Source organism: Anarhichas minor, unplaced genomic scaffold (genome assembly GCF_050575085.1).
Source record: "Anarhichas minor isolate MPS153535 unplaced genomic scaffold, ASM5057508v1 ptg000045l, whole genome shotgun sequence".
Lineage (NCBI taxonomy): Eukaryota > Metazoa > Chordata > Actinopteri > Perciformes > Anarhichadidae > Anarhichas > Anarhichas minor.
The window spans coordinates 8673516-8698886 of record NW_027466491.1 but is presented as its reverse complement, the minus strand read 5'-3'; the positions used below and the strand labels follow the sequence as shown (position 1 = coordinate 8698886).

Here is a 25371-nt window from a genome sequence, read left to right as displayed (position 1 = left end):
ACAGTCCGATGGTTAATGTATAATGGATGAGATGTCGGGAATAAAAAAAAAGGACAAGTAGGAAACAGAACATCTGGAACGATCTTTAAACAAAATCTGATTTATTTTCTCATTTGAAAATAAGATAACGTCATGGAACCCCATAACCAGAAACTAATGCACAGAGCAGAGACAGGAATATGAAAATATACATCGTGGACGTACAGCTTTGGAGAGGAGGTGCATTTCTCTCCTGAAGAGCAGATACAAAGATTTTGAGCCAATTTGAAAACCACCAAAGACCGATGGTAAGAAAACTAAAAAAAAATATTTAAAAAAAGCAATTTCAGTGTTACTTAGAAAGGCGTCTGTGCCTTAAAAATCTCCATATTTGGCTTTAGAAGGGACGCAAACAGAAGACAAAGAATAAAATAAACTGACACGGCTTCAGTCCCGGTTCACCCCCCGATCATCACAGTGTGCAGGGTTACAGAGCACAGCGCTACATGGTGCACTTTCCTCTGTGAAGTCTGTTATGGTGCATTCAAGTCACGTGGGAAAAATAGTCGCTAAGGGGTTTATGCCATCACTTCTTCTAAGTTACCGACATTTCAGTCATTGCAATTCATACTTCTTAAAATCTGATGGCAGGGCATGAGTTAGTGTGCTAGCTTCATCTCCAATGAGTCACTTCTCAGCCGTCTAGTGTGAAAAGGCTGAAGGGAATTATTACGTGCGATTGAAATGTAGTAGCGGTAATCAATCACGGTCTCCCCGCAGCTTCATTAGGTGGGAATCCTTTCAAGTCAGGACTATTCCCACAGGACCTGAACGCAGCACGACATCGAAGGCTTTACACAAAAGTTAATTTTGTTCCGATCACCTCGAAAAATAAAAAAAGGCAATTCAATAAAAAGCCAAAACATGCTAGAGCTTTTCTCTAATCGTGTCGGCCTTCCTCACAGTTTACAGGCTAGCTGGTCGATGCTAAAGCTGCACGTCAACTCATACGTTACCCGAAAAACACGAAACAGAGTTTACATGACGAAAACCCCAAAGCAACAACGAGACAGGAGGCAGTTTAAAAGAGTTCCTTTAAAAAGGAATAGTTTTAAGCTTTCTTACAGAGAGTTAAATGAGTAGAACCAGGGGACGGTTAGCTTAGCTTAGCTTAGCTCCTGGTTCTGTCCAAAGATAACAAAATCTGCCAATGAGCAAAACAGTGACAGAAAGTCAATGCTTCTATCCAAGAAACAGTCCTGCATGCACATAACAGCACACATTGTTGTATTTAAATAACATATATAACATGTTAATTACTGAGTCAGGCTAGCCGTTTAAACTCGTTTCCAGCCTTTATGCTAAGCTAATCATCTCCTGGCTCTAGCTTCATAGCTAGACGTGAGTGTTCACCAAACTCTCTCCAAGAAAGCAAACATTGTGTGGAACACGGTGGAGACACAAACAAGAAGCAGACACACACAAAACACACCCACAGTTTAAAACAACAGCTTATAAAATGTTTTAAATGAGACGAGAATAAACATGACATAAATACAGGACAGATCAGTACACAGTACAAATCAACCTTCGGGTGGACGTGTCTTTGTGTTGTCACAGCTGGCCGGTGTTCAGGACTGCTTGACTGGCCACATGCAGCCCGTGAGAGTGTTCAGAGGGGTGAGGTGGGGCCTCAACAGATACACGTCCCTTTATTTCAGGAAATAACCGGCTGTATTTCCACGCACCGATCAAATCCTCTGTTTAGATTTTAGTGTCTTGTTGTTGCTGCGATCCAGAATCCAGGTGGGGAATCCTAAAGCCAATAATATGGCCGATTAATTCCAGTTGATTCATCTTCTAGTTGTTACTTTGGATTGTAGTGATATACTTTTATGTCAGCGTTGTGTCAAAAGTTTTATATGTTTGCACCTTCAGCACGTTGTGGATCTCGGTAATAACTTATATCAGCTTGTGTGTTGACAGTGGAGGTGCATTCTGGGAAAGGCTTTTCCATGGACCCCATTGAGACATGCAAAGCACAAAGCCATGAACCAATCACGTGGAGCCCACAACAAGGGCTGGTGTAGAAGGCTACATGTAAACTCGACAAAAACCTGGACCCTTCAGGGTTGGTCGTCTGCTTTCGCGCTCCCTCGAGTCAGTGCGAGAGGAGCAATCGTTCCAAAGCGCTCTGCAAATGTTCCCAGTTCTTCCACAGCAGCGCCAGCACGGACACGCCCACGCAGGTGAGCGCCAGGTGAACGCGGCTGCGCAGCAGCGGGGCGGCGAACTTGGCCGCTGTGGAAACGCACACCAAGATCACGGTGACTATGGCCAGCATGATGTTGATGCACTTCCCCAGCAGCACCTTGGCGTCGGTGTTCTCCACCTGCACCGTCTGCTGCTGCTGTTGCTGGAGCTCCAGCTTTGACACGCGAGTCTGACACGACTCCAGCACCTCCTGCACGCGCATACACAATATGGTTGAGATCAGGGAAATACTGGAGAGCAATGAGTCATAAGGGAAGGGCAGCGAAACTGGATTAGATAAGATTTGACATCAACTGCATTAGAAATGAACAGCAGTTGTGTATCTTATAAGAAATGAATGGGAGATGCAGGAGGCACCTCAGTGTGACTCGTCCGTCTTCTTCTTAAAAAAGACAAAATACCCAAAACGGTAAAAGAAAACAAAATATTGTACAACCAGTTAGAAAAGATCAGAACACTAAACGCTACGTTTAAAGTAGTAAATTTGATACGGAGTCGATGTTTTGTTGCTTAAACTGTCATAAATGACTAGAGTGGTGAGTACTATGTACTATTATAGTGTTTTTGGGGTGAACTATTCCTTTAAACAATGAATAGATTGTCACCATCTCTCCATCTTTAACTCAAATATTACGGATGTTAAATGTCTGTACTCGTTCAATAATGTTGAACTTGAGTCTGTGTTGTATTATATAACTCGCTCTCATATGTTTGTGTACAAAAACACAAAGTACCTGGATGTCCCTGGCCCTCTCGTAGGCCTGGTAGGCCACCTTCTCCTCGATGCTGGCCAGCTCCTGCTTCAGGTTACTGGTCTCATTCTGGTGGAGCTCCGTCAGGTCATTTAACTGGTCCTCCAACCGCTCATACCTGACACGCACGCGCACACACACACACACACACACACACACACACACACACACACACACACACACACACACACACACACACACACACACACACACACACACACACACACACACACACACACACACACACACACACACACACACACACACACACACACACACACACACACACACACACACACACACACACATGCAGAGGAGGAGGAGGCAGAGCACCAACGATAGAGAGAGACGGTGAGCAAACGATGCATAATTGAGTATGTGTGTGTGTGTGTGTGTGTGTGGGCGAGTAACAGTACAGCAATTTACTTACTACAGCAACTGAGCTGCTGAAAACATTTGCCCTTGGACAACTTAGCAACAGTCTGGAGGTTTGTGTCTATTTTTAGTTTACAGAAGCTTATAATAACTGTCAAAAGCCTTTTGAGGTTCAACAGATGTACAAACACACTGCGTCACTACCAGTTAGTTATATTATTTAACTTCATACTATAAAGACTGTTCCTCCCTCAGTGACGAGGGCAAAGCCTCAAACATCCGTGTTTACTAATCTAACAAGAGTGCAGCTTGACCTACTTATTGATGACCTCTGTTATATGCGTTTTAAGAGGACACTACTGGGTTTGTGTGTAATCCCCACCTGTATCTCTCCTCCTGCATCATCTGTGTGAAGTAGCTGTAGTCTCGTTTGAACTGTGTGTTCAGAGTCTCCATGTCCTCGGCCAGCTGCACCTGAGCCTCCCTGATCTCGCGCACCATGTCCAGCACCTCCCCCAGACGCACGTTGGAGTCCGACCTCCCCGGACCCCCGGATCCGGCCCCGGAGCCCCCGGCCGGGTTCCCGTTGGAGTCTGCGGACACGGACGTCCCCGTGGAGCACTCGTCGTCGCTCTGGTACTTCGACGCTTTGGCTACCGTGGTGGCGCTCCCGCTCAGGCCCCTCGCGGCGCCGTCCACGTGCAGCCCGGACCCCGACTCCATGGAGCTCTTGAGGTGGGCGATGTTGTCGGCGCTGCCGAACTTGTTCCTGATGAGGTTGGCGAACTCCCGGGACTTGTTGAAGAAGAACGGCGGCGAGAGCGACACGCCGGGCCCGATCGTCTTCACTTTATCCAGCGCCGGGTGGCGTCCGGTGGCGCTGACATCCCGCAGGCTTCCCTCTTTGCTGTGAGTCCCGGACTCCTTGCTGCTGCTGCCATCCTTGTGGTTGTGTTTCCCGTTGGTCTCGCTGTCCTTCACGCGTCGGTGGTACTGTTCCAGCTTCCTCTGCAGCCGGGCGATGGTGTGCGCTGACTTCTGGTTCTTCTTCTCGAAGACCTGGCGAATTCGTCCCACCTGCTGCTTGTCGGCGTTGTTCACCAGCTTCAGGTACTCTGCGACGTTCTGGTCCCGAGCTGCCTGCTCCACCTTGATCTGCTCCGTCACCTGAAGGCAGAACGACAATTATTTAGGATGCGCCGATTCAACCCCCTCTTTATCATTCGGACTGTTTGTAACTCCTTTGCACTCACTCCAAACAAAAGTGTTCTACTCTGTTTTTATTACTCACTGGGATAGAATAGATTACATTAGTTGTTAATAATCTCTTCATTAAGTTTCAGTATGATGAGAAACTTCGATCCAATGAAAGTGAGACAACAAGGACAATGAAAATCAAATCAACTGAAATCTAATTGGCTCATCATTGGATAAAGACATTTAACAGCTCTATAAAGCACCATCAAACTGAGCTGAGGAGTTATTTGATTTGGTCTTTGTGATGTTTGTTCAGAGGCTCTCGGAGTGAAAACACAGTAAATCCTCTGACCTTAAGGACCTTCTGCTGCAGGCTGTCGATGCCGAGCGCTCCTTTGGTGAAATCCAGCCCGACTCCGTCATCCCCGATGCTGTCCACCAGGTTGGACTCTGAGCCGCCGCGGCGAATGGGCACCGGGATGCTGAGGATGTTGGCATCGCAAGCGCTGCGCTCCGCCTGTAAACACACACACACACACAAAAGGATTGGAATTATTAGGAGTGAAACTACAAAATCTATAAAACACTCTTTTATAGTTGTCCAGACCACAAGTTGATGCCTTAAAATGTCTCGTTTTGTTCGACCAACAGTCTAATATCCTGGAAATATTCAGTTCAAAGTGACATGTGGCAAAGAAACGCAGCAAATCATCTCATTTGAGAGCTTGAAACTAGAGAACGGCGACATTTTCTGCTTAAAAAATGACTGAAAGAAGCATTTTTCCATCTGACTGACAAGAGTCATTTCTGTGTTTACAACATTTAGTCATCAGAGTGTCTTCTTGAGTGGAGCCGATATCAATAATGCTTCAAAAGATCATCTGACGCTCTTTATTATTGTGACCGTGGAGATTTAAAATGCCTCATTGAACAACTTTAGAGAGGAAATTAAATCTCATCAAAAGGTACAAAAACAAAAGACGGCCGTTGCTCAGACGTCTATTCAGACTTTCAGGCACAAACCTGCTGCACAATATCAACCCATTGATATAAAACATCAGGTGTGTTCATGAGGCCGCGTAGAAGAGCTTCACGTTTTTCTTTCCACCTCTTGCTTAAACTGGCCTGCCTCGTCTCTTGGCGAGACTCACAGAAGATGAGAGCAGAGCTTTAAAACAGCCAAACAAGAGGATGAGGAGAGTTGAGTGTTCAGTCTTGAGAGGATCCTTGTGTTTAGATTGAAGAGGAGGAAGAGCTGAGTGGAGGCTGATAATCCACTATTGACAAAAGCAGACGGTTACGCAACGCAACCTAAAATATTAGTATGTGGTAACTCTTGTTGCTACGGCAGCAAAGTGCACATAAGCTCTAAAACACGCACACACATGAGCAAACAGCTGACGAACCCTGAAGGCGTTTTTTTTGGGCTGTATTGTTTTTGTCTTTTTCTTACACACACGGCGCTTTAATTGTGTCCTGTGGCTTTGTGATACGTCCTGCAGAGTCAGCAACCGTCACCCCCCCCCCAAGCAGAGAATCATAGTCCGACATTAACAAACAGTCACTAACTTTATTAACATAAAGTCATTCATGTAATTCCTTTGTTCTGAATTAAACACTGTGCTTCTCCTCGCTACTCCTGAGTACAGATGGCTTCCACCCTCACAACACGTCCATCGGTCCAACCAGACGGCCACGAGCAGAACAAACCTGTGCTGCTGAGAAACGCCGATTCAGTCAATATCGAGGTAAACATGCAGAACATTTGCTGTTAGGAGCCTCGGAGACACGATATTCTTGTTCCTGTGGCTGGAACAGTGGGCGGTAAAAGGTTGAAAAGAAAAAATAATGAACGGATGATTAAATAATTCAGATTGGTGAAGTCAATCAGCTGCAGCCTGGTGATTAGTGCACGAGACTAGTGAGTGAGTCACCTTCCTATTGTAGCGAACACTAAACCCCCTGCTGTGGACTCACAAACACACACAACCTGGAATAGTTTACATTTGTGACCAAATGACGCTTTCATTTGCACAAACCAAGCAGCTTTTTCACATCCTCCTTTGCTGCCTCTCACGCACAAACAGCCTGGAAGTAAATCACATGTTTGCAGGAGATTCAAGTGTCAACATGCGGCTGTGTGAGCCTCACACTCGGCAGTGCACACACGTATCGCACATCGGCTGGGATTATTTACATGTGAAGACACAGAGGCACCATATGTCTCTGAAGGGCACATGCAGATATCAGGTCACTACTCGGCCTTTGGCTCAATCCTGAAGGGTAAGTTAGCATTTGTACCAAATTTTATGGAAATTCATCCAATAGTTGTTGAGACATCTCACTCAAAACCATTAAAAGAAAGGTCACCAACATCTGGCAGATGTTGAGATACTTCAGACTGGACCAAAGTGATGCACCGACTGACCTCGTTCCTGAAGCCATGCTGCTAGTGTGGCTAAAAATAATCTACAGATTAACTGATGAAGGAAATAATGATCACTTGAAGGCAAACACTCCAACAAGAAGAGGACCCACGATGAGGCAGATCTGGTGCGAGTATCTGCGTCGGTGTGCTTTCTATAATCAAAATCTAAGATTAGAGACGGGAGAGGAAGCTCACGCTGTTTACGGTGTGTGGAAGAGAGAGAGCGAGAGAGAGAGTGGGCCAACAAGTGCTACTCCAACTCCCACTAAGCACCGCTCATCTCAGCATCTCATTAGTGGGAGTTGGGAGTATAGGGACCTTGCCACGGGGAGACGTACGGCCTGACACAAACACAGGAAATAGCCATTGGAAACGTTTCTTTTGTTGCTCCCAGAGAGAGTCCGAGGCTCTTTATTCCTGCCTCCAATCCATCAGTTTTATTTTCCACTAACACGAGCCAGAGGTAGACGCAAGTCAGATACCCGTCGTCCCTCGTGAGCGACTCGATCTTCCCCCCCGTCAGCTGATCAGAGCGAAACGCAGAGGTGACGCTCAGCTATTTTGTCAAAAACCAATCAGCAGCTGTCCGCCAGTGACGAAAGAACAAATCAACACTAATCCATCAAGTCAAGGCTGTTCACAGAAAATGTAAAATCCCCTCTGAATACGAGCCGAGTGAAGTGCTGTGCATACATTATTCAGTGTCCAGGGCTTCACACATAACCAAACTCACCGGTCCGAAATGGAAAATGTGGGCTTGTTAAAAATAAAATGAACAGGGAGTTGGAGAACTGGACAAAAAAAAAAAAAAAAAAGAGTAAAAAAAAGAAAATCTAAATGTCATCCTTTTACTTTGAAATTGTGATATATAGTGTTTATTTGTATAATAAGCTGCTCAGAGCTAGTGCTAGGAATGAATCAATTAAATATATACATAAATAAACACATGAATTTGTTTCTTATTGGCATTAGTACGGCATTAAGCCAGTAATGTATTTGCAGTAGATTATTCTTTACTTCTTCTCTGTGACAAATGAGAGCTTAAAAAGTGTAACAGAGATTATAGCACATTAGCCGTCTATTGGCTCTCAACCAGCATGGAGCCACACACAGTCTGAACCAGCACACCAGATTAGCAACGGCTGATTTAAACTGGTGTGTGTTTGAGTATTAGAGGAGGAAATGATGTGGCTGGGAGATCAAGAGATTTAGAGGAGGAGATGTTTAAAACCAGACTTCTTAAGCCAATAACAGGAAGCCAGTTCAACATAAAAACATGCTCATTTCTCTGTGAGGCTGTAATTCCGAGCTACATGCTAATAATAGCAATGCTAACATCCTGATGTTTAGCAGGGATCATGATCATCATCTTAGTTTAGTGTCAGCATGCTAACCTTTGCTCATTAGCACCAAACACAAAGGGAATATCATTCTTTCTGCAGGTATTTGGTCATAAACTAAAGTATTGGACAAATTAAAAACTTTGACCGTGTGTTGGCGCTAAAGGGAAAGTCAGGTAAGTGAGATTCATCCTCTGGGCCCCGTGGATGTTTGTACCAAATTACATTAAAATCCATCAAATTGTTGTTGAGATATTTCACTTTGGACCAAGGTTCCCTTCAGCTACATCTCTAGCTTGTCTAAAAATAGATGTTCTGTTCAATTTTCTTTGGTATCAGTTCTCCTCCGGCACCATTATCGCTTCCTTCCCTAACAGGACGGACTATACAGCAGCTCTTTGGACAAATATGGAGATGTACTCGGACCACAATTTAGATAATGACGTTTTGAAAGGCTTAATCTAGCAAACCCTATTATGTTTGCCAAGGCCACTCTGTTCCAACAGACGAGAAGAACACAGATGAGCATCCCTGGTAATTGATGACTGTACTTCCTGAGGGGCTCCAGAGAAAAGCTCGTACACCGAGCCTAATGCATCAACGCGGCCACGGAATAAGGTGCCGGTTAACCAAACCAGTGCACCTGCACTTTGATTTAAATACATTCAACCTGTGGGGCACAACTCTGAAATGCTAAATTGCAAAAGGAGAGTTTTGTGCAGACTGAAAACTCCCTCTGCAACAAATTAAACACAGTATGAATAATAAATGAAACAACTGGGGATCTATACTGAGCTGTTCATCATCAGGATTAACGCGTGTACTCGGTGGGTCACTAAGCACTGCGTCGTGTAATTTTCACATTACCCTAATGCTGTTTCTTAAACTTTTACATTTCCACTGCTGTGACTTTAGGGCTCATAACTTGATTTTTAATAAGTAAGCAGAGGAGCTGCCTATTTTGAAGTCTGCAATCAAAAAGAGACCTCTGTGTCTGAATGCATAATGAATATTAGATACGCTGTTTAGGAAATTATTTGCGTTAACAGGAAAAGAAGTGAGAGACCTGGCTTGGTTTTGGTGACAGGATGTCGTCTCATTTCTAAAATGTATTCAGATCACGTACAGAGACAGAAAGAAGACAGAAGAAGAGGACAGCTTAAGGTGAAATGAGACATTTGGTTCATGTGAACTGGACTGGAGCGCCTCCTGTCGGGACCATCGGCCGTGACTCTGTGGCCTGAGAAGAGGAGCCTCCTGTGGGGAGGACGAGCTGGCAGACATGCACACCACCTCCCCGTGGGGCTCCAGAGATGCAACAGAGAATTAACCAGGGAATAAATGGAACGCAAATCATCATTAAACTGGTTATTAAAGATTATTCTAATGATAGACGGTGTCCTAAGCTGACTAAATGATAATTCAATGTAGTTTATTGACGTTCTGTGGAATTGTATCATGATCATATTATGAGCGGCGTATAATACATAATTAAAGCTAGTAATGTCAACACATACTGATAATGCTAACAGAAACAATATGAATATCATCTTCACTGTGGCTGCAACGAACGACTATTTTCGATTGATCGGACGATTACTTCCTTGATTCGTTGATTGAATGTTAGCGCTAAACAAATGACACAAAGTAGTGAAACATGCCTGTTGCCAGTTCCTAACACTCAACGTGGGACCTACAGTCCTTAAGTAACCCAGAGATATACATTTAAATATCATAGCGGACAAAAAGAAACATCAAATATTCACATTTGTGAAGCATGGAGTGCTATATATATACATGGACATATTGCGTCGTCATAACTGTGAAAGACGGAGAGATCCACACACTGTTGGACTTTTAAAAAAAGCATTTGATCAAAGGACCTCTTTGTATTGTTCCGCCTTTGCAACACCCTTGTTCTGTCTGCAGTAACACACACACACACACACACACACACACACACACACACACACACACACACCAAAGGTGGGGCTGAGGGGAAGTCGACAGCTCACGTCTGATTACTGTGTCGATGCACGGACTGAACCAATTTCAAGTCAGGACAGGCTGCTCTCTGCACACTCCACGTTCCATGGATCTCAATACTAAGTGTCTTGTTATCAACAGCCATTGTGATTCTAACCGCCACAGTACTTCTTCCACCATCATGTTTGATCCTGCTTCTGAAGCACTTTAATCAGGTGTCATAACTACTTGACTACTAACCTCGGCAATAAGTTATAGAGATGAAGACGTTAGGAATCAACGGAAAGACATCCGAGAAGCATTTAGCACCATGACGTAACTTGATGAATTTTTCCGTTTTTCTCCGTGCTTTATAAACACTCCTCTGTGCAATGTGTGCGCTGTGAGATAAGCAGCTCTGAAGTCTCTTAGACCGAGATGTCCATACAGTATGAAAGAGTGTCAAGTCGTCACAGTGACGTGACCCCAGAGCCTCATTAACAAACCACAGATGGAGGGACGAGAGCCCGACGGAGATATCCTTCTCTCCTCAGTCATTCCTCTGTACACTCGCTGCAAATTTAAACGGTGATCAGTTCAGACGGCCGCAGAGAGACGGCTGCAGCAGACTGAAGAGTAATACCTTCTTCTACGAGTCGGTCGAGGTGTTATGTGCGCCAACATGTGGAACAACAGCGCGTTCTTTGAGTGTCAAATGCTTAGAATAAAGATCTACAGAAGGACAGTCACGTAAATAAAATAGTAGACATTAAAAATGACAAACAGGACTATGAGTGTAGACCAAGAGAGTCTCGAATGTGCTTTGGATTGCATTTTGTGCTTCTTTTCAGTAATCTGGTGTCGTCTGTTTGTAGTCATTTAACTAACGTCTCTAGATGAACGATGCTTGTGATATTTAACGACAAAGCGCTACATTTAGAGAGACGTTTACTTCATTTTAAATAGATGTCGATATGGAACATTTCCCAGAATGCAACGGATCATTTAACATCAGTAGTGTCTTGCTGTGACTAAATAAACGTTATGTGGGGTGATGTTGTCCGCTGCGATGCTCCGTTAACCAGAGAAACTGGGAAATCACAGTGCAGCGGGAAACAGAGCGGTCTCAATGGATATCGAGTTAGAAATCAATGAAATGTTGGCAATCCATTTACTCTCTGGGGGCCTTAGCATGAGATAATGACTTGATGATACATGTACAGAACCAACACGCATATATATAAATATATATATATATAAACGTGTACTGCACAAGCTAGAGGACGGGAGAATATCTCTACAGCATCTGAACCACGTGTGTGTGTTTGTATATGACCTGCTTTACACAACCACATGCAACAGAAAAAATTGTAATCCGTCCTCTCCTCTTGTAATCTGAGATTTTAATCTGCCGCTTTCCAGAGCAACGATTACCCAGCAGCCCTTGCGCCCATTCTAAAAATGCCCGGGGGAGGAAATAAAAGAAGGAAAGCGATGAGAGTGAGGATGAAGGATACGGAAAATGTTTTTAACATACATACTAACATGTTATATCCCCAACAAAACACACACACACACACGCACACACACGCCAACTGTAACAGAGGAAAGAGTTCGTCTACATTCAACCCCTCTATTCATAACACAGCGCTGCTCCGACTTCTCCGGCGTTCCTACTACAAGTTATCGTGATAGTAACTCTGAAATATTTTGAATAACGCTGCATCCTTCTGTCAACACACTTTGCAAACATCGGGAGTTACATAACGAAGACTGGCAGGTGTGTGTGTGTGTGTGTGTGTGTGTGTAGGGCAGCAACTATTTCTTACGTATTTTGGATTCTGACTGAAACAATTAGTCGATTAATTGACCTTCCATCAGCCAGACAAAGGTGAGGACGTGTTTGTTTTCTTTGTCCGAAGACATTTGAAGACATCGCTTTTAGTTTTGGGATGTGATGGACAGTTCTCACTCTGTTCTGCCATTTTTAAAAGACACAACGATTGATCCATTAATCCAATAACCAAATCAAAGCAGCCCGCATTCACACACAGCACATTTATTTGGAGTATATGTGTTATTAAGGCTGCAACAAACTATTGTTTTTGATAAACCGATACATTGATTAGTATGAAAAACGCAGGTAAACACTGAAGATTGCCTTTCACGAGCTAAAGCGACGCCTTTAAAATGCCTGTTTTGTCCGACCAGCAGTTAAAACCCAAAGATATTAAATTTCCAACGATATAAAACAGCAAATCCTCAGAGATTTAGAAGCTGCAAGCAGTAAATATTTGGCTTTTGGGCTTCAACGATGTACCAGCCATGAGAGTTGTCTAAGTGATTAAATGTTGCACGGTTTCTGGGTAGAAACGTGAGCTGCGGAGCCACATATTCCCACATATGAATTAATTCCTGCATCTGTACGTTTTAATATTCATGACTTCGCTTTGCATTATCGCAGGTTGTGATGATTGTGCAGCGGCAGTTCTGTTGAGTGGTTTAAAGAATATAATGCAAAAAGGGCTTAAACCAAATCTAGGCAGCGAGCTTAATACATCTGCTCACAGAGTGTAATAATAGGCGATGAATCAGCGTTATATGATATGACTAGGGGCTAAACAGCCGAGTGTGTGTGTGTGTGTGTGTGTTAGCCCAACACAGGATCCCTTTGATAGGCAGAGTATTTGTGTGTTGGTTAATCCACACCGTGTTACTCACACACATCACTGCTGGTGTGTGTTGATTCACCGTCAGCTTAGCCCACTCCATCGCTAATCCAAACGCACTGAGAGGAAGAGATGAACCCGTGCAACTACGTCTCAATAATTCACATCTCACAGATCCACCTCTGTCCTCCTCCAGCGCTCACGTCCCCTCCCTCGCTCGGTAATAAATCGAAGCTTCATTTAGTCCGCGATACGACACAGATTCCATCGGTTGCTCTGACAACAGACGCCATTGAGTAGAGGCGGACTCGCACTCCGGCGCGAATGACCAATGAAGGGAGCCGAAGAGCATCAGTCAACGACATCCACTCCTCCCGTTCTGCTCGCTCGCAATGGTCAAACAAAGGCCACGGCTCAGCTCGTCACTGTGATTTGTGGTGCTGATGGAGGGTGTGTGTGTGTGTGTGTGTGTGTGTGTGTGTGCTGCCCATAAATCAAAACATACTGCAAGAACTGGTTTCCTGTATCCCACAGAAACACAGCACAAAATCAAACAAGCTTGGACCTGTTGAGTGCAATTAACAGCCAACGGCTAGGAACATATTATATCGTGTTTGCATGCTCTATTTCTATCCATATATCTATGATAATTTAAAGAATATGTCATTTTACTTCTCAAATCTTAAGTCTTAAAATGACCCCGAACAAAAGCCGGTTCTACTGAGCTAACGAGAGAAATAATATAGAAGCTAGAGAATATTTTGATCAATTAATCTATGACTTGTTTGCTCATTTAAATGACAGAAAACGGTGTAAAATGTCAATCTTAAGTTTATCAAAAATGTTCAGTTTAAAAGCGAAAAACAAATCTCACAGTTGAGAAGCCACAACGAGGAAAATGCGCAGACACTTCAGCGAGCGGCGATGATTAAATAAAGAGAACAGAGTGCTCATTAAATATACGAGACTTCAGAGGACGTCTGCTCCCGGCTGTTCGCACCCTGAAACACTTTCAGGAGACTAAATATAAAAGGCGACGGGCAGAGTCGGTTCCTTCCTTTGTTTTGTGTTTGTTATGTCAGCCAGCAGTTATGGAGCTGCAACGAACCGACTGATCCGTCGATTCTTTTTCTTTAGATTAATCCCATAATCGTAAAAGACAATCACAATATCTCCTTTAAATGTGTTCTTTGGTCCAAACAGTCCCAAAACTCCTCCTTATGGACATGAATCTAAAGAAGAAGAAGAAGAAGAAGAAGAAGAAGAATCTGCTGCCCAGAGGGGGAAACTATCAGGAGCTCAGAGAAGGAAACACCCCCCCCCCCCCATCCTCCACAAACACACTAAAGTTCAGCCTGCAGAGGAGCAAATCTTCCTCTTTGAAAGTGATCTGATGGTAGCTAGAGAACAGGCTACTTGGTGCATTAATTACACACACAAGAGGACAGTAGGGTTTAACTTTAAGCTGAGCCTACTGATTAACTGTATTTTGACCCGATTATATGATGACACAGGAGCAAACATCTGCGTATTCACAACCTCAAATATTCCCTTTGAAAACACAGACAGCTCCTACAGAGAGTGTTGCATTATGGGTTGTTTGCAGCCTTAATGCTGCTCGGTTAGCAAGTTTCACATCTGTGCATTCTTCATGTCCACGGATGAAAATGAACCGTTCAACCAGAGTAAACAGCGCAGGTTAGAAAACGTGTGTGATGAAAGTAAGCTTTCGTACAAGTTTCCGTCCCGATTTGAGGCTTTCAGTGCTACTTCCAACTTCATCGAACAGACCCTCCTCTCCTCTTACAAACACTAGACTTTCCAGCTACTGTCTGGAAAATGTTCTTGGGGAAAATGACTAATGCTTCCACAGCAACTACCACTCAGGTGCCCTTGGGCAAGGCTCCTTCATCCTGCACCCAGATCGCTGCTCAGCAGGAAAAATACGTTTGCACCCCGGGGGCGGCTCGGCCGCTTGAAGGATGCTCAGTCGACGCTTCCGTACGTATCCCCTGAGCTTCGTCAGATAAAAGGTGAACAAGAAGCAGCTCTAGGGTGTAGTGAGCCCCCCTGCAAGTGGGTCAGAGGACCACCAGTTCTCTGTTATAACACATGTTATTCAACCTTTGGGAGGAATAACACAGTGACACAAGCACTTACTCTTTGATACAACTTGAACACACCTCGAGGAAAAACAGCAACCTCCCCTGTTGTTTCCGTTTCCATATAACAGGACATAATAGAACATATTTCAACACCTGCAGACAGACTGGATCAACTTGCTTTGCCCGTGGGTGCTTATACTGCTGTGCAGTCACGTGATGTCTGGGTCACAAAAAAAGGTCTCCTCGACACAAAATGACTTGTGGCAAGTTCACTGTCTGCAGGCGGTCTGCAAGAAGCTGGGCTCATCTCCACCAAACTCCATTATAACATCTGTCAATGTGATGCACGTGCAGACACACAGCCGTATATAACATGATATAAGAGCTTCAGACCGCAGTGCATTTTGGTAGCACACGGTTGTGTGAACTAAGAATTGGAAAATGCAGATTCATGCATGTGTACATGCATGTGTAATGGAAAGTTGGCGTCTTCACACAATAAAGCAAAACGTGTCTGGACTCGTCGGGCATGGAGCGTCAGCTGTTAGAGGATTTTAGGAGGAAACAGAAAGCAGGATAACTCCACTTCTCCTCTAATGACGGTTAGCTGGTAGTACAAAGCGCCATATTAACCATATATTTACCATATTAACGTCACTGGTGTGAGAGTATCCCTACTCCTGGTGAACTTTTCTCCACAGCAGCACGAGCTCCGGAACATACTCTCGAGGCTCACACTTGATCTCCCGTTTTGTTTTGTTTTGTTTGTCCTCAGGTGTGAAGTTGACCGTCGTCCGTTCGCTTCGTCGGTGCAACAACACGTGTCATCACGGCGTCCTACTGGCTCACCACCGCTGCCGGTGAGGGAAGAAAAAAAACCGACCGACAAGCGGCGACCGACGGTGTGGTTCGTTCCACAGCACGCCGGTAATCCCTCTAAACCGGGCGAGCCAGGGAAGGACAATGTGTGATTAAGCCCCGCCCACCGCTTCAACACTGGGAGGGGCTGCGGAGGATATCGAATACACCCCCCTATGAATCACACACACACAAACATGCAAACACACGTACATACACGAACACACACACACACACACACTTACATACACACACACACACACACACAAACAAACACACATTCACCCCCCTATGAAACACACATAGACACACACACACATACATACACATACATATACACACGTACATACATACACACACACACATACAAACACACATACACACGTACATACACACACACACACACACATACATACACACACGCATACATACACACACACACACACACATACAAACATACATACAAACACACGTACATACACACACGCATACATACACACATACAAACATACACACACTCTTTACTACTGTCCTCACCGATTACAGGCAGACTTCTTCGATATCTTGTTTACAGCGGATTAAAATCACATTGATGATTCTTTCGATGGCTGACAGATAAACAGGACACATATCTGAAGTGAAGGGTCGGATGAATTACCCAACAAAGGTCTGGGGAGAGACTCATGAATGATTTAAGGGCAGAGCAGCTCTACTCTGGCATTACTGATAAAGAAACCAATTAGTATGATTAGCAGGTCATGCGATATGGGCCCGCTGATAGTTTACTGTCCGGGCTCACATGAAGTATTCATCCACACGCTATAAGTGGACTCCTCCGTATATTGGAAGACATACCGACAGGTGTTTCATCCCCGTCTCACCCTCTTGTCGTTCTTCATCACTATCTCCCCTCTCGTGCACGCGTCGACCTGAAGCCCACTTTCTGAGTCAGCCATCTTTTAATCACCGTGACAAGTGTGTGTGCTGACAAGTCGGACACTCTGAGGCCGGGTGATTCAGCCTGCAGGGCAGAGAATAAGCACCCGGCACCGAGGCCGCCTGCAGGGCCAGAGCTCCGTTATTGAAAGTTGAATCCGATCCAGGCTGATTCAATCACATCGGTTCTGTGAGTGCGTGTGTGCGTATTTAGGAAAGATCGTTGCATAGCTCTGGGATGGATCCACGACAAATCTTTCCGTTATGATCAATCCTAAATAACCTAATACACTTCCAGTCCATTTCCCCTGGGTATTGATTTATTACATCCACGCTTATGCGTGTGTGAAAGAGAGGTAGCAGGCAGGGAGTTAAATGTGACATTTATTTAGATCCAGATTGGTGCTCTCTTTGTACTTTAGCATTGATTTGATCCACAGAGGGTATTGGCTGTGGGCTCACAGAAAACAACCGTTATGTAAATGCCATTAAGAGCAGATCCCTAATGGGTATTTCAGCACTGCACGACTCCTGTGAGGCTGTAAAACCGCTACAAAAGTCCACTTTAAGACTATTCTATTTCCCTGCATTGCAAGGAAATAAAGAATTCTGTCACACACACACACACACGCTGACGTGCATGCAGTTCCAATTCTTCATCTAAATGTCCCCCCCCCCCCCCCCCCCCATCTGATATTTAATAAGTGCAATATAGAGATCAAAATCCAACTATCTGCCAAAAAGAGAGATGGTGCACAGCATTTCTGATCTAGATTTCATGGTTTGAATATGACATAAAATCCATGTGTCGGTCAAGGACTGAAGCTTTTGCGTGCGCACATAAAAATCCACTCTGTTGATCACAAGATGCCATTGTTTGTGTTCTTTATGGACTTTCTGCAGCGTTTCCTGTCTCCATCTCAGCAGTGACATCAGCCTGACTTCCATAACACACACACTGTCACTGGTCAGGAGAGTGTACGTGGGGCTCTGGGTTGTTTCGGGAGAAGAGGGGGCTCTGGAATGTTTGACGGAGTTGGGAACATTCTGAAGGGATTCTGAGACGTTGGGATGTTTAGGTGAATGGAATTGGAATGTTCCAGTGGAATTTGGGAACGTTGTTGGGGGACATTCTGTCAGGGTTCTGGAATGTTTAAGTTAGGGGTGGTGCAGGATGTTCTGGTGGGTTTCTACAAGGCTTAGGTTACCGGGGTCAGAACTTTCTGGTGGGAAGGGGGCCTCAGATAATTCTGTTGGGGTTCTTGGGGCAGCTTTAAAATGATGCTGCATGACTCATGTCTTATTATTACTTCTCTACCAGTATAACTGACTTCAGTGCAACTGCAGCACCAGAGAAATAGAAACACGTGTATGATGAAATATAACGCAACAACCTGGAATTACTTAAGATGTTCTCTTTTTTGTTGAGTCTTCTGCCTTAGTTGCTCTATGGTACATTTCATACATATATACTTGTTCTCTTGTATTGGACTGCACACATTAATGTTTCCAACATTTAGTCCACCCAATTTACATATTTGGAGGATGTATGCCAGTAAAACTGACGTCAATCCCGCTAACAGTTCCTATTTCTCACTGACAGTAAACCTGACTTCATTTAATATGTGTGAGAAAAGAAAGTGAGAGCTAATTGACAAACAGCTGTCTTAATCCGGCCCGGTTATTGCTGCGTCTTAGCTGAGCCAGACAGGAAGGGGAACTCTCCAGAGCAGACTGTGTTCAGACGTCTGTCGGTAAAAAGAAATGTCTTTGCTTCCTCATTTCTTTTGTTCCTTGCAACACACAATCAGTACATCATACTGAACAGATACAGACCAAATCAACTGATGTTATGTGGATGAGATTACACCTCAAGTAGATCATGTTTCATTAATCTTGCATTCATCTTTATCCATTACACAGACAGGGAATTAATGTGTACTACAAGTAAATTATAAGATATCAGAGCGCCGTGGGGAAAAAAAGGAAATTACGCGCCGAGAATTACATTAAGATCTTTCACATTTCACAGTTACGTCTCCTGCCTAATGTCTGGCTGAGATCACTGTCGCATAGACGCTCTAATGTGTTTTTAATGTTGTCATTTGGGAATGTGTCTACATCCAGATGAGCACAAAAAGCTGCGACCCACTGCTGTGTGCATCTGTATGTAAAACTCGTCTTCCATCCTTAGCGCCATGCAGGGCGAAGGCAGAATCAATTGAACAGCGAGACGCTTGCACATGCACATGCACATGACTTTGGGCTCAGTAACAGGAGCAGTGAGGTTATGCCACTAAATAACATCCCTTCTTTCATTATGGCTGTGAGTAACCTGTCCGCAAATATCTCTCTTTTTATTAAAGCTGTCAGCCTTTTATTATGTCAATGCCTTAGTGCCAGCAATTACATTTTCTTTCACAACCCGTCTCCTTCCCTGCCTGTCTCTCTCACCTCATGGCTACATCTCCCACAGTTCTTTCACTTATTGCTTGGACCTTTATAGCGTTATAACTCTGCAGCCTTGCTTCAATCAAACAGAGCACATCACCTATGTCACCCTGACTTAAATATCATGTAATGCCTCTGGATCTATCTCTGCCAAAGAAGATGGATTTGTCAGCAAGGCTAGTTTCTACGACCCTAAATGTTCTTTTCACCGTGTGCTATTGATGCTGATAAGGCCCATTAGGCTCACTAGTGGACGAGTAATGATCCTCACTCGCACACAAATATGTTGCAACAGAAAGGGTGTCGAGAGCAGGAGGGTTTTCTGCTGCGGTGGCTGCCCGTTTGGTAGAGATGACAGTGATTGATCAGCCTGAGCATCCTCATATATCACCGGGCAGAATTAATCAGCAGAGCGGACTCAGTCTGACACACTCAGGATCAGCCATGATAACAAGTCTGTATGAAATGTAGACATGAGTCCTTCCCAAGAGGTCACGTCTACTTAGTTTCAAACTACTGATTCACTGATTCAAGGAAACAAGCTGTGAACACGACAAGTTGTTCGCAAACAGTTGCTTACTTATACATCTAGCAGATACGGAGCAAGATTAGCATTCATTTGGAGTCATGTTTCTGCCCACCGGATGAATGTAAGCACCCTTTTTTTGCTCTGTTTTTGGTCTCCACCCACTTCTCTTTACCGACTACATGCCTCAAATTCTTCCGGTAGTTGCTAACTTGTGGGCTTACCTGCATAAGTGTGACTTTATGTGTATACGGAGAAGTAAAAGTCAGCAGTATTCATGTAATTTAGAAGGAGAGAGAAATATTTGATCTGATTTAGCTAGTATAATTGGCATAACGTTTTGTAATTGGAGGTATAGTGTCACGTGTCGAACACATTACTGTATTAACTTAATTTACTCCTGACTATAAGCTTTCTCATTTAGCTCAGGTAGCTCGGTAGTTACACCTGAGTAAATAATTAGTGGAAGTAGTTTGTATGGTACATCGCGAATTACTTTAATGATACGTAAATCTTCACTTAACGTGAAGTACTTTTCTGATAACTAGGCTGAGTTTGAATCGATAAAGAGCAACCGGCTCCAGAGTTTTCCACTAGCTCTCCTCTCTTTGTAACCTCTGCATTAAAAGCAACTCTCTCTTTCCAACAAATGAACAGACGAAGCGTCGCTCCTCCTCCTCACAGTCTTTTCAGCCTCTATGAAAGCATTTCTTCAGGGAGGGCTAAGGTTCCCTGCTTTCCAGCCGTATCTTTTGTCCCAGCATAGCAGGGGAACTAAATCAATGGGGCACTTGAATGGGAATGCAGGGAATGAAAAGGGGCTGGCGGGGTTTTTTAGGAGACTCTGATGATAAATTTAAGCTGCCTGGAATAGAGGCTCTGCAGCAGATGGATGCTGTACCATCGAGGTTAATCACACGGACACTATTTTTACAAACCCTGATGCAGTTTTATTGCATGCAATAGTTGTGGACAGTAAATGGCACTTATGATACTATTAAAGACAGAAATACAGTGAGGCATATATCTGGACATGAAACAGGTGGTCTTCTGAATAGGCAGAAGTGAGACGGGGGGTTTTGAAGGCCCAAACTACAACAAAACTGTACTCTATCTGCAAAATAAAGAGCATTTTACTGGCTGATTGTAGTTTTTTAACCTCAATAAACTTTAATTTGTCTACTTTTAGGCCAACATTAATAAAAATATGAATAAAAGGCTACAGCTACATGTTAAATTGGTGCCAATACCACTCCATACTTCGGGGAATATAAAAAGGTTTTGGCCCATTCCTTCATGTACAGGTCTAGTGTGTCCGATTTGGCGACATCTAGTGGCGAGGTAGCAGATTGCAACCAACTGAAACTTCCATCTAGACCTACAAGACGGGAAATAAAATGCACAGTGAATACAATTGAACAGTTAACTGAATAGTTAAAATGGGAAAAATCCAATTAGGGCCAGGATTATAGAAATAAAAACAGCTGGGCCCGGCCCTCCATATTTGAAGAATTATTTGGGGCTCCTGACCTCACTGTTTCTAAAATCCTGGACCTAATTTGATCCCCACCTTTGGTCTCAAACAACCAGCTTCTCATGGGTTTTTCGTTCTACACAGTGATGGAATTCATGCTGACACTCATTACTTTCACACAGTTTGGCCTTTTTTTAACGTTTTTTTTGCTGCCTTCACCCACAAGCAGCTTCTCGATGTTTCCTTGTCACTTTGTTCTTGATGCATGAGCAGCCTTGGATTGCATTTGCTCCCAGACACCTCTCACCAGTGTCTCCCTACTGTCTGTATAACATTGTAGTTAAAGCACAAAGGCATTGTTTATACCTGCAACCAGAGCAGCAAAGCTGAAGTTTAGAGTAAGCACACTCTAATACATGCCATTTTGCAGCTAATACTTTTACTCAAGGTAACTTACTTGTACCTGGTAATCATGGATTGTTGCCTGTAGCATGTTTTAACTAAACTTTGATGTATTCCAGTGACATAAACACTGTAACGTGAGCTGATCTGACCACGAGAATGTGCGAATACTTTCATAAAGGACAGTGCAACCTCTCTGACGGGCGCCAGACGCCGTTTGAAATAAATATCTAAAGGGTCACACTTTCAAAGTGTGCGGGGCCACGCTTTCATGTGTCATCCCTGCTACACGCCCACATCGCTGCCCACACTGCACCACCAGCTCATGACATTTAATGTCCCGTTGTCTTCCTCCGAGTGGTTCGAGACCTTGTTGGAGGATGAATGTATTTTTATAGAGTAAATGACAGCTGCTGTGACATGTAGGCGGAGAGAGAGAGAGTTAAAGTAGCTGTAAGATACGGAGGTGTGACATTAAAGCAAGAGGTCAGAGAGATAAAAGGATATGACAACATGTGTCATCAAATAACTCAGCAGATTAAACATCAACGTTCATATACTGTCGGATGGCTGATGGCGAAATCTCTCTTCTGATGCTGAAACAATAAGTCGATTATTAGTTGACCGACAGAATAATCGGTTGAGGAGTGGACCAATACCACTCTCATAACTGTCTGTTAAACATGAAGCTATAGCCATTAGCTTAGCTTAGCATAATGATAGCAGATTTATTGTAATGTTGTGGAATTAGAGCTAATAAACTTGCAACCGGAGTGACCTTAAAGCCAAGGAGACAGCATGAAAGTAAGAACAGAGCGAGAATATCACATTTCTTATTTCTGCTGCTGACTTCACCGAGAAAACAGATGACGATAGAGAAAAGACGAAACCTTTATTTACAGTACAGAGCCTGTTTTTCCTCTTCAGAGCAGGTAGCTAGAGGCTTCTGACACAGACAAGGTTATATGTTAATGAGGCTGAGCACGCACGCGCACACACACACACACACACACACACACACACTGCTCTGTTTGACTTTTATTTAACCAAACAAGTCAACTATGAATAAATCTTATCTGGTATAATGTTATTCACATACAAGGAAAGAGATTACTTTTCTGGACTTCTCTTCCAGACTCTAATGACAGCAAACACACTCACACACACGCACACACGCACACATACACACACACACACACACACACACACACACACACACACACACTGTATCGTAAACTCAATCTCGATAGATAGAACATCACATTCGGTCACTTTTACCTGAATCTTCAGCTCCCTTTGTCTTTACAAAGAGCTGTATAGTGAGTTTCAGCTCATTGCTGTCCGGTCTTTAACTTTACTGGTTTGGTTCCCTCTCACAGCTCTCACACAGTCATTTTCGGTCAAATCTGGCAGCAGTTTTCCCTGAAAAAGCTCTAAAAACCATGACCGTCTCTACAAAATGTAAAGGCAACCCATCCAACAGTTGTGGAGATATTTCAGTCTGAACCAAAGCATCACCGTCCCGGGAGCCACTCTGCCAGCATGGCTGACAATAATCAAAACACTAATTAATGAAAGTAATTGTTTGGAGCCTTATACTCTTAACAGATCATTACTGTGATGGAAAAACAGACAGCGAAGGGAAGCACACACTATCTTTACATTAACCCTCACTGACACACACTGACAATCTATTTAGGTAATTCAATTTGGGAACTTCCACTGAACTATTTGCAGCCACTTGTGATTCAACACAACAAGTGATTTCTGGTGAAACCGGCCTTCTCTGGAATCTTTGCACTGTATGTGATTAAAGCTTCTTTCAAATTATTAAGGTAATATTTGTTTGTTTGTTGTTTTGATTAGACAAGTATGATGAATATAGGTGCAGTAAATATGTTGGCTTCACTTCACTTTAATGGCTCCATAACCAGAGTGGGTGGGATGTGTTTTCAGTCCAGCACAGTGAAATGCATAGTGCACAGGGTCAGCAGACTTATATCACAACCTCTACGTGGGCAGAGAAAGGTGAATACAGCACAATGCAGAGATGCAGGAGCTGTTTGTGTTGCAGATAAAATAGTAATTCTACACATGACGGCTGTAATTAATCATGAATAATAAGCTGTTCTTTAGTTTTGTGCCACAGAGTTGTGCTGATTTGAGATCTTACTTCATGTAACGGATGTAAAAGGGGAAGGAGAGACGTGGGAAATGCAGGCCTTTTGACAACACTGGTGAAGTATAATTTGCACAACTAATACCACTTTAAACGTTAATGAAACATAAACAAAATCCTAAATTAAAGTGTTGGTTTCAGAGTGGGCTTGAGAGTGTGAGGATAAAGGCACAAGACACTCAGTGAGGTATAGTAGCCAGAGAAATGTGCTGTTGACACGCAGCTTAATGAGCGACAACAGAGGAGGAATAAAAGCTTCGACCGAGGTCTTTGATTGCTGAGTGTCTGAGACACTGCGATGGTTACCATGGTAAACGGATGGAAGTGACCACAGTTAACAGTTGGAGGGCATTTCTGAGGCTCTGTAGATATACTGTGCACGGAGGCTTTGACAACACATCAGCGGTGCAGAAGCTGTGAAAACACTGTGACAACACTGTGACTTGTTGCAGGACTTTCCTGCAGAAACAAACAAAAAAAGCTGCTTCTTTCTACTATTTCCTTGTTTGTGGACTGGCACAGGCCAGTGTTGGCTTGACAGGAAAAGCCCCATTATACTGGAGGGGTTACAGAACATTATTTTGATGGCATTTTGTTGTGCATATACTGGCTGAGTGAGGCACACATAGAAACCCACAACGTCAGCACAATAAGGGCAGCCCAAAGAACAGCGAACATCTAGGAATTGGCTCTAAATTTAGCCACAGAGTGCAATAACAAGAGAGCGCCTGAGACTGAGATAGACAGATAAAGACAGGAGGCCCACTAACATGAACTCCTGCTGGAGCACTCGGAGAAACTTCAGGGACAAGCGAGAAAGGCAGAGAAGAAGAAAGCAAGCTCTGCATGATCGATGGCTTGCTGTACACATTCCTTAGATGTTACTCGAGCAGCAAAGGCCAATCACATGCTTCACACTGACACAAACGTGGTGAAACTTGCCAGGCTCAACCTCTAACTGTCAAAAAAACAATTGCTCATCTCAAACGTAAAATAACAAATTTATCAACAAGGCTGTAATGAACCAAACCATATAAAATCAATCTTTATAGTTCATAATCATAGTGAGCTATACCAAGAACGCCGAGCCCAAAAAAGATCTTGGTAACTAACAGAGGACAGTTCAGTGGTAAACAAGTGATAAAGTCTATCTCACACATACTGCACAGCTTCTCATGTGACTCATGCAGAGTTCATGAGGGCAATAATACGCTGCTGATTACATGTGACTCTGCAACTGACTTCATTTGAGCTGCATAAAGAGAAGTGATTCCCTTATCCACCACATCGAACAGACAGAAAAACTCAAAAACGCTACCTCTGACACATAGATGAGCGGGATAGCGGTGTAGTTCTTCCTCATGCCTCCTCTTCCTCACGGCCTGAGGTCAAAGCGCATGCCACAGCGGCTTCAGAAGACTCACACCAGAGAGCTCTCTCTGCCTCCTTTGAAGTTGTAGG

General features: G+C 43.8%; 1 protein-coding gene across 2 annotated transcripts; it reads right to left on the bottom strand.

The window, feature by feature from the left end:
• Positions 1-84: 84 nt before the first annotated feature.
• Positions 85-25371, bottom strand: tmcc3 (transmembrane and coiled-coil domain family 3). 2 transcript variants are annotated; one of them, XM_076111547.1, is made up of 5 exons: positions 25229-25371; positions 4930-5094; positions 3763-4547; positions 2988-3123; positions 85-2443 (listed from the first exon to the last, which is right to left on the bottom strand). In XM_076111547.1, the coding sequence occupies exons 1-5, from the start codon at positions 25271-25273 to the stop codon at positions 2141-2143; spliced, it is 1434 nt and encodes a 477-aa protein (XP_075967662.1). In that variant the 5' UTR covers positions 25274-25371; the 3' UTR covers positions 85-2140. The 2 variants fall into 2 exon arrangements, with proteins under 2 accessions (XP_075967662.1, XP_075967663.1); XM_076111548.1 differs by lacking the exon at positions 25229-25371 and adding an exon at positions 15729-16022.